This window comes from Ostrinia nubilalis, chromosome 17 (assembly GCF_963855985.1).
Source record: "Ostrinia nubilalis chromosome 17, ilOstNubi1.1, whole genome shotgun sequence".
Taxonomy (NCBI): Eukaryota; Metazoa; Arthropoda; class Insecta; order Lepidoptera; family Crambidae; genus Ostrinia; species Ostrinia nubilalis.
In genome coordinates this window covers 12,789,118-12,798,416 of record NC_087104.1, presented here as the reverse complement: position 1 = coordinate 12,798,416, position 9,299 = coordinate 12,789,118, and the positions used below count along the sequence as shown (strand labels likewise).

General features: G+C 40.7%; 1 protein-coding gene across 1 annotated transcript; it reads right to left on the bottom strand.

The window, feature by feature from the left end:
- Positions 1–825: 825 nt before the first annotated feature.
- LOC135079756 (RING finger and CHY zinc finger domain-containing protein 1) lies at positions 826–7,595 on the bottom strand. The gene is made up of 7 exons (XM_063974362.1): positions 7,349–7,595; positions 6,759–6,920; positions 5,804–5,962; positions 4,351–4,533; positions 3,770–3,865; positions 3,118–3,203; positions 826–2,030 (listed from the first exon to the last, which is right to left on the bottom strand). The coding sequence occupies exons 1-7, from the start codon at positions 7,454–7,456 to the stop codon at positions 1,868–1,870; spliced, it is 957 nt and encodes a 318-aa protein (XP_063830432.1). The 5' UTR covers positions 7,457–7,595; the 3' UTR covers positions 826–1,867.
- Positions 7,596–9,299: the final 1,704 nt, after the last annotated feature.

Here is a 9,299-nt window from a genome sequence, read left to right as displayed (position 1 = left end):
AGGTCAGTCATGAAACGGGGGGTGGGGGGTGCAATGGGGGGGGGGGGGACGACGACAATCGCCCCGGGTGCCAACCCATGCTACGCCGCCATTGTACTCAGTAATTGCCTAGTCCTACCGTCTTGCTATCGCCTGCGGGTAGCATCGTTGCCTGCCAATGTCGACTATTTAAAGAGACACTGTGGAGTAAGTATTCAAATAGACACAATAATGGAGTTTGAAATCTTGAAACTGACTAATGGCGTCAACTAGTACTTTTAATCTACCGTAGTAAACTTCTACCGTCTTGCTATCAGCGCGGGCGCGGCGGGTAGCGGCGGTACCTGCGTATTCGCCAATGTCGGGTATTCATAGACACAATGGAGTTTGAAGTCTTGAATTGGTTTATGGCGTCAACTATGTAGTACTTTTATGCCCGTTTTCATCATCAATCCCTAATTTTAAGTGACTCCTATGCAAACAAAATGCCTGTTATTTGTTACCATAGGGGTCTCTTAAAAATTAGGGATTGATGGTGAAAATGGGCATCAATCTACCGTAGTTCGTCCTACTGTCTTGCTATCGGCGCGGACGTGGCGGGTAGCGGCGGTACCTGCTTATTCGCCAATGTCAAGTGTTTAAATAGACACAATGCAGTTTGAAGTCTTGAAATTGGTTAATGGCGTCAACTAAAGCCTAGTCCGTGAGCACGTAGAATCCCGTCCAATGACCCCTAGCTACCCATCCTTATATTGCTAGTTATATTGCTATCACGCTCACACACTCATTGCTGCCGTCCGTCGCATAATCGCGACAGCAATATAATTACGCGCGAGAATTAAGGATAGGTAGCTTGGGGTCATTGGACGAAATTCTACGTGCTCGACGACCAGACTTTACCACTTTCAATCTACCCATCAACTAGCAAACTTTCGTCCTACCGTCTTGCTATCGCCTGCGGGTAGCATCGTTACCTGCCAATGTCGACTATTTAAAGAGACACTGTGGAGTAAGTATTCAAATAGACACAATAATGGAGTTTGAAATCTTGAAATTGGTTTAAGGCGTCAACTAGTACTTTTAATCTACCCATCAACAAGTAATCCTACCGTCCATCAACTAGCATCGTCCTACCGCCTTGCTATCGGCGCGGGCGCGGCGGGTAGCGGCGGTACCTGCGTATTGGTCAGGCCTGCGGCGGCTCGTCCATGGGGTTGGCGCGCGGAAGCTCCGCGGTCCCCGCGGCCCCCGCGGTCTCTGCGCCCGCGACCCGGACCGGTACCTACTGCCTTCGTTAATATCGAGTAAATATAATAAACGTTATAGTCAAATAGACACAATGGAGTTTGAAGTCTTGAAATTGGTTAATGGCGTCAACTATAGTCCAGTCGCCGAGCACGTAGAATCCCGTCCAATGACCCCAAGCTACCCATCCTTATCGCTCGCGCGTAGGTAATTATATTACTCGCTCGCGCGCCCGCAGTGAGTGTGCGAGCGCGACAGCAACATAATTACGTGCGAGTGATAAGGATGGGTAGCTTGGGGTCATTGGACGAAATTCTACGTACTGGACGACCAGACTTTACCACTTTTAAATCTACCCATCAACTAGCAAACTTTCGTCCGCTGGCGCGGCGGGTAGCGGCGGTACCTACTGCTTTCGTTAATATCGAGTAAATATAATAGTCAAATGGACACAATGGAGTTTGAAATCTTGAAATTGGTTTACGGCGTCAACTAGTATTTTTAATCTACCGTAGTAACTTTTCGTTCTGCCGTCGCTCAACTATTATTTTTTAATCTACCCATCAACTAGCAATCTTTATTCTTTGCTACCGCCTTGCTATCGGCGCGGGCGCGGCGGGTGGCGGCGGTACCTGCGTATTGGTCAGGCCTGCGGCGGCTCGTCCATGGGGTTGGCGCGCGGAAGCTCCGCGGTCCCCGCGGGCCCCGCGGCGTTTTCTATGGCGCCCGCCGACCCGGACCGGCTGCGGGACGCGCCCGATGCCGATGTGGAGGAGTCGGCTTCCGAACTGCTGCTGCTGCTTTCTCTAGTAAAAAAGTTACTAGAGGTTAAGCCTTATTCGCGCTAGTCGAGTAATTAAGTAACTAAAATTTTAAAAACTTATACTTTATTTTGACAGGCGAGTAGGCCTTCCCTGCTTACTAGCCCACTCATTTAGTACATATAAAAACCACTAATTAATTGTAAACTGAACTAACGAAGTGAGAACGGTTTTTTGATCAGACAGAAGCGAGTAGTTTAGTTACTAAAGACGAGTTACTCTACTAAATTACTTGACTAAAGCCTGGTCCGTGAGCACGTAGAATCCCGTCCAATGACCCCAAGCTGCCCATATAATAACGCGCAAGCGATAAGGATGGGTAGCTTGAGGTCATTGTCCGAAATTCTATCTGCTCAGCGACCGGACTTTAGTAATTAAATATCTTCAGATTTTACTCTTAAGGAACCTTTGTGTCTATTGATTTTTCGCCCTACCAGCGCTTCAAGACAAACATTCCTTAAATAGGTTACTACAGGTCAGCAGTGTGTGATTCAGTAGGACAAGACCACAACCACTTTTCCTGTATATTCTCAAGTACAGTAAGATCCGAGTTTAGACGAAGAAGAAAAATGAATACAATGTATAGACGACATGCAATTCACAACAACAACTATTTACTACTATACATTTTTGTTGCATTCTTGCATTATACAACAAAATCTAACATTGACAACAAACTCACCAAAGTTTCATAGCAATCGGGTGAATGGTTTAGCATACGGGACAAACAAACATATTATATCAAACCTTTTTATCAATTAGATCAACTGACGAGTACAAAATCGATTACCAATTCGCTTATCGAATACGAGCTTAAATGAATTGATATCGAAGCTAAATGACATTAGCATTAGATTTCTAGCTCTAACATAAGGTTAGGTCTATTTAGAACAACTAGTTGTCTATTCAGCTATGTATGTGATACTCCAAACAACTTGCAATTATAAACCTCAAGACAAAGACATAAGGTTCAAAGTACACTGGCGAAAATGAATTATAAAAGGTTCATAGAATCAAATAATAATAATAATAATAAATAACTTTATTAACACACATTACAAATGAAACTTACTTGTGGAATCCATTGGTTTGGCACGTGTTGTAAGCCCCGCAATGTTGGCACTTTAGTCCTACCACGTGGAACTTGACAGTGGACAACTGGAACAAGAATTAAAAACAAATGTAAATAAAAACTACATATTTTTTTTAGCAAATTGTAACAGGTTAAAAAATTGGTAACATGTGATAGGGTATCTATTCATTATCAAAGCAGCTATGATACCCGAACATGATAAATGCGCACCTTGCTGGAATGCGAATCTCCCTCACACTTACCCGCCATCCCCGTCTGTACCAATAGCCTAATTCACGTATTTTGACACAGTCAAAATCTCGTTGACGTTGAGAAGTTGTCCTATTGAAAAACAGTTCTAAATCCGTATTCACAAGGGTCATTTCGATTAGAACGATTACTCGATAGGATCAACTCAGCGATTTGTTGTCATTGAAGTTTTGTTAGGTGAATAAGGCTACAGGGCGGTGATGTGACCGACGGCAGTTAACTCGACCGAGTTGTACAATTGATTATCAAAAATAATTTGGGACTTATACAGTTCGTGAAAACTCTTTTGGCAAAAGTGAAGTTTAATTAAGTAATTCTATGTGTGTTATAAAATGCTGTTTGGTTTCTAACAATAAAATAAAATTTAAAAAAAGTCCATTACCTTATGACAGTCTTTGCACAATATCGTTGCTTTGTAGTCCGCATATTCCGGCGGCATAGGCGTCGCTGCCACTTCCGAGTCCAGGTAGTTCCATAGCTATAATAAAAAAAACATAACATTAATAAAAAATATAGAACACCTCCGACTCTGTGGTCAGAAGGGTGCTCACTTAAACGAAATATTCAGTGTTTTCTAAGAGAGACACACACAGACAGAAAGAAGAGTGCTGCAAAGTTCATAAAGGTTGTAGTTTACAAACTTTACACTCATATAGTTTATTGTGAGAGTGATAAAATAGTTTTTTTGTTTTAAAGAATAGTAATTTGGGCAATAATAATAAAATAATAAAATGCTTGTGTTACGAATGGGCTCACCACAATAGTCGAGTGGCGGCGGGATTCCTCCTGCCTCCTTCCTCGGATGAGTTGACCAGTCCGATCACTTTTTTACATTTTAATTTTTTCTTCTTTCTTTTTTGAACGTGAAGTAATTTTAGGACACAATTCTGATTTTGGAGTAGCTCAAAGCAGGGCCAACACAGCAGATGGCCGCAGTGACTAGTATTCTATAGTGTAACTTACGTTGGACATGTCAATCATGCTAGTCTGGCAGGTAGGGCAAGCGTAGTGTCCCGAGTGCAGCAGCTGCTCGAAGCAGGGCCGGTGCAGCAAGTGCCCGCAGTCCGGGATGTGGCACGGGATCCGGGACGTGTGGATGTCTTCTAAGCACACCGGGCAGTTGGAGCGGGACACGTTCTCCACACACTGCAAGGGAAAAATTAGTTGTTTTAGACACCGTGGCACAACAGGCTAATGTAGGAAGCATCTGGAATCTGGATTATAAACGGAATTATGTACAAACTCATAAATCTCATTTATTTATGCAAGTAGGCTTTAAAAAAGTCCATAAAAGCATCTGCTTTACTATCTATCTAGAATGATATCTATCCTTTATGGTTCAAAAACAATAAAAATTCAAATTTATGTATGTTAAAAGATTAACCAGTTTGCACTGCAGAATAACTACTTGAATGTTGAATTACTGCAAAGAGCTCTTCCCTGAAATCCATCATCCATTATTTATTTGACTTCTTACAACATTAAGTCAAGTAACGGTCGCGGTCTCGCAGCGCAAACCGCCACCTTAACAGGTGTCATATCAGGCATGTGTACTGCGGGATACAACGATCACCCTATGGCCGACGCGTTGTAACTGCACCGGCAGACACATGTTGCACCGCTCGCAATGGAAGAACCAGGCTTATTTACAATAGAATCAAAGTCTGTGCCTCTGTGGACTTCTGAGCAATATAAGAAGTCAAGCAAAACTCACCCTGTGGCCGACGCGTTGTAACTGCACCGGTAGACACAATCATGTTGCATCGCTCGCAGTGGAAGAACCAGGCTTATTTACAATAGAATCACATACACAGGTTTTTAACCTAGCTCAGGCTACAAAAGACTGTGAACTATATGTAAACTCTAGCATAATAAGTTCGTATAATGCTCTTATTTTAATGAATAAATTATTTATTTATTATATTATTTATTTATAATCAAAGTCTGTGCTTCTGTGGACTTCTGAGCAATATAAGAAGTCAAGCAACACTCACCCTATGGCCAACGCGTTGTAACTGCACCGGCAGACACATATTGCACCGCTCGCAGTGGAAGAACCATGCTTATTTACAATTAGAATCAAAGTCTGTGCCTCTGTGGACTTCTGAGCAATATAAGAAGTCAAGCAGCACTCACCCTGTGGCCGACGCGTTGTAACTGCACCGGCAGACACATATTGCACCGCTCGCAGTGGAAGAACCATGCTTATTTACAATAGAATCAGTCTGTGCCTCTGTGGACTTCCGAGCAATATAAGAAGTCAAGCAACACTCACCCTATGGCCGACGCGTTGTAACTGCACCGGCAGACACATATTGCACCGCTCGCAGTGGAAGAACCAGGCTTATTTACAATAGAATCAAAGTCTGTGCCTCTGTGGACTTCTGAGCAATATCAGAAGTCAAGCAACACTCACCCTGTGGCCGACGCGTTGTAACTGCACCGGCAGACACATATTGCACCGCTCGCAATGGAAGAAGCGGTCGCGACCGCCCACGCGGCATATTCCACAGCCATCGCAGTGGTACTGTCGCTTGTCCTCGTCGTCGAACAGGTTGCAGATCAGACATGTGTACTGTGGGATAGATAGATAAATCGTTTATTTGCAAACACTTTGAGGCGATTATCACACTGCACCGGGGTCCGCCACGTGGCGACATTATAACGAATCCCGCGCGCAAACGCGTTGTCAGTGTTGTGCCGCGCGTGTTTTCTATACAAACTGAGGTACTTGCATACAATGATTAAATCTGTCGTCCCGCGTACCACGGCGGAGCGCGGTGCAGTGTGATAATCACCTAACACACATTATGTATAGTTGCAACAAGACAAAAGTGACAACAAAACAGCAGGAGACAAAGATGATGAGCACGTTTAATGAAACAAAATTAGCTCATAAAATAGTTTCCTGCGTCAGAGTGATGTGTGCTGCAGCGAAGCAAAAAGCAAGGAGCTCAGTGTAAGTAAACACTGCCCTCAAAAGGGCAGAACACTAATTTTCAGCTCTAGCTAGAGAACACACCAAGCTCACGTGAACGGATACAAAAAAATTATGTTAAATATTTTTGGACGTTGGACATTATACACTGTGCTGTCCAGTTCTAAGCTATGCAGACACCCAGATCAATACAAAATGTTTGTATTGTGTCCCCAAGATACAGGATTACCTAGTTTGGGGACTACTAGTAAGCTGTAAGATATTGTAATTTTTGGTAATAAAGGTTTTTATATTATTTTATTATGCTAGGATCGAACCCACTACCTCTAGCTTGGTACTCCATGTTAAACCTTTTTCAGAACAACTTAGCTATTACTATTAAATTGTAACTATTTAAGTATTTGATGAATAAAATTATTTGTATTACACATACCTTTCCAAACCGGACACCACAGTTCTCACACTCCGCCTGCACTTTCTGCCGAGTGTCACACTCCGTACAGATGAGCTCGGTGACCGACTTGCGGTTGAAGTAGTGCTCTTCGTTTTCATCGTGACAGTATCGGCACATGTACAACTTGTTGCAGCATGGCGTCTGGAATAAAGTATTGATTCTAAAATGGAGACAACAAAAATTAAAAGTTCTCCATTTACCAGCAACGCCAGTGACTGTTAACATTCTACGTTATTATTTAGTAGTAACACTCAATGAAACATATTAAAAAATAGTGGGAATTTATTATTCTAACAAAGTACTGCCATTGATGTAATTTTTAAACAAAGGATTTAAATATGTAAAGGAATTGGCTGAAAATCCTCGAGAATCCAGAATCCATGAACTCATAAAATACGCAGTTCGTTGACATGTCTTTGTTTTGTAAAGTCGCGTTTCATCAAATCATAATAATTTCTACGTCGCGAGTTTAAATATAGACCCGGGTGTTGTGAACCCTGCCGAACAATCTCCACGCATGTTATAGATTAACATCAATGGGGAGTATTGAAATTGTAGTTTTAACTTACTACAAACTTAGCTCGGCGCTTGTAGTGGGCACAACCAACGCGTTTTTCAGCGGCCTGCTCCGTCTGCATCGCGCAGTCTCCATTCGGCTCTGCTTCACCATTAGACATGTTTTAGACTTCAAAATTGAATGCGGTTGTTGCAAATAACAAAACAGTGCAACAAAATTGGCTTTGAATGGAAATTTCCAATTTTTTCACATGTTTTACAGGAATGAATAACAAATTAGCGTGACAGCTGGTCGATTTTGCAAGATTTGACAGTCGACATACGTGAATGACATGAGTCATTCATTCTCGATTTAGTAAATCGATTTACAGTCGAGTATTCAATTAAAATTACTTTCTTAGTGCCTCCCTAGACAAGTTGCACTTTTTGATCGAATCGAAAAACTAATTAATTTCGTCTTATCTCCATACAATGTACACTTTGTCTACTATACCCAATGAAAACAAAACATGCACGGCGACCTCTCCTGTGGGTTCTACTACACAAAGTGTTATTAGTGCACATTTTAATCGAAAACTAGTCGAAAAATTGTCGAAAGGTCTTTTTTTGTATGAAGTATTGACGGATTCAATTTCATTTCAGTTCGAATAAAAAATTAAAAAGTGCAACTTGTCTAGGGGGGCGGGGATATTTAATCGACAAGGCACTCATGCACGAGCGAGCATTGACGCTTGGACGCACGCACGCGCATTCTTCACCCATTTTGCATTGTTATGATAATTAATTTTACTGCCTGTGATCGACTCTTGAGACAAGCTATATTACACCCTATTGTTGACAACATTGAGCATACATTTTTTTAAATACTCTCGCAAAGAAAACCTTGATTTTGTAAAGTCGGATTCTTTAGAAATTTCCCTATATGTAAACAAATATGGCCAACTGACATTAAAACATTTTTAATCTGTGCCCTAGTAAGGCGACAAAACCTCTCGTTAATCGCGGATTGAAATTATTGTAGTACTTACGTACCTATAGAAAGAATTTATAATGCTTTATAAAGCAGTGCATTAAACAATTAGTAGTACATTCAATGAAGAAAAAATACATTGTTGATTAAGACCCTATTTAAATGCAATCAGTAATAAAAATGATTGAATAATTGAAATAAAATCGATTAAATTTACCGATTATTGTCTATGACTTACAGGTTACAACATGATGTGTCAGAGACAACATGGAGATATAACCAGACTGAGTACAGTCGTACCTGTGTTAAATTAATAGGCTAACTTTATGTATAAGGATTCAGGATTACGGGCTAATTTGATATTTTCATAAATTAACGAAAAAATATTATTATAGGTAACCTGGTTTAAATAAATTAAATGAAACCATCAATCGAGTTAGTAGGATTTATTTTATTATTCATCAATAATCAAATTCAGAACTTGAATATTCAACTGCAATGTCTGCTCATGAACGCTTCAAACTCGGTACTTCTTTCCCAATTCCATAAAATTCAACACTTAGAAAGTGACAAAAAACTTTAAAATAGGTAGTTGAAACAAACCACAGCTAATTTTCATAGTGGACTGTACTATACGATAAACATGTCAGTCAATTTGACAACCTTTGTTGAAAACATTATTCAATGAAAATATTGTCCGAACCCTTAGTATTTCTCTTCGACAAATACTTTAACACATTGTGAACCACTTTTCTTTCACGACTATAAAAAGATTTTAGCAATTTAATTCACAAAATCAATTGCGCACATTTAAATTAAAGTTTGTTTACACTTTGACAGCAATAGACTGACATGCAAGGTGACATGTCAATGAAGTTTTTTTTTTTTTTTTTAAATCCTTCCTGGCCTGGAAATTTGTACCATTGGCCGAATACTTGTAAGTTGTCAATATATTCTTTCATGTCGTCAATGAAGTTTTCAGTTACTGTTGCCATTAAAAGAAATTAGTACCATTAGTTTTCCGCAACATGGCG

Excerpts from the sequence above, each read along its gene's own strand:
- LOC135079756 (XM_063974362.1), bottom strand. The coding sequence starts at position 7,456 with ATGTCTAATGGTGAAGCAGAGCCGAATGGAGACTGCGCGATGCAGACG. Across the intron at positions 3,204-3,769 it reads TGTGCAAAGACTGTCATAAG|TTGTCCACTGTCAAGTTCCA; the intron begins GTAATGGACTTT and ends TTCTTGTTCCAG. Across the intron at positions 2,031-3,117 it reads CAAACCAATGGATTCCACAA|AGAAAGCAGCAGCAGCAGTT; the intron begins GTAAGTTTCATT and ends CTTTTTTACTAG.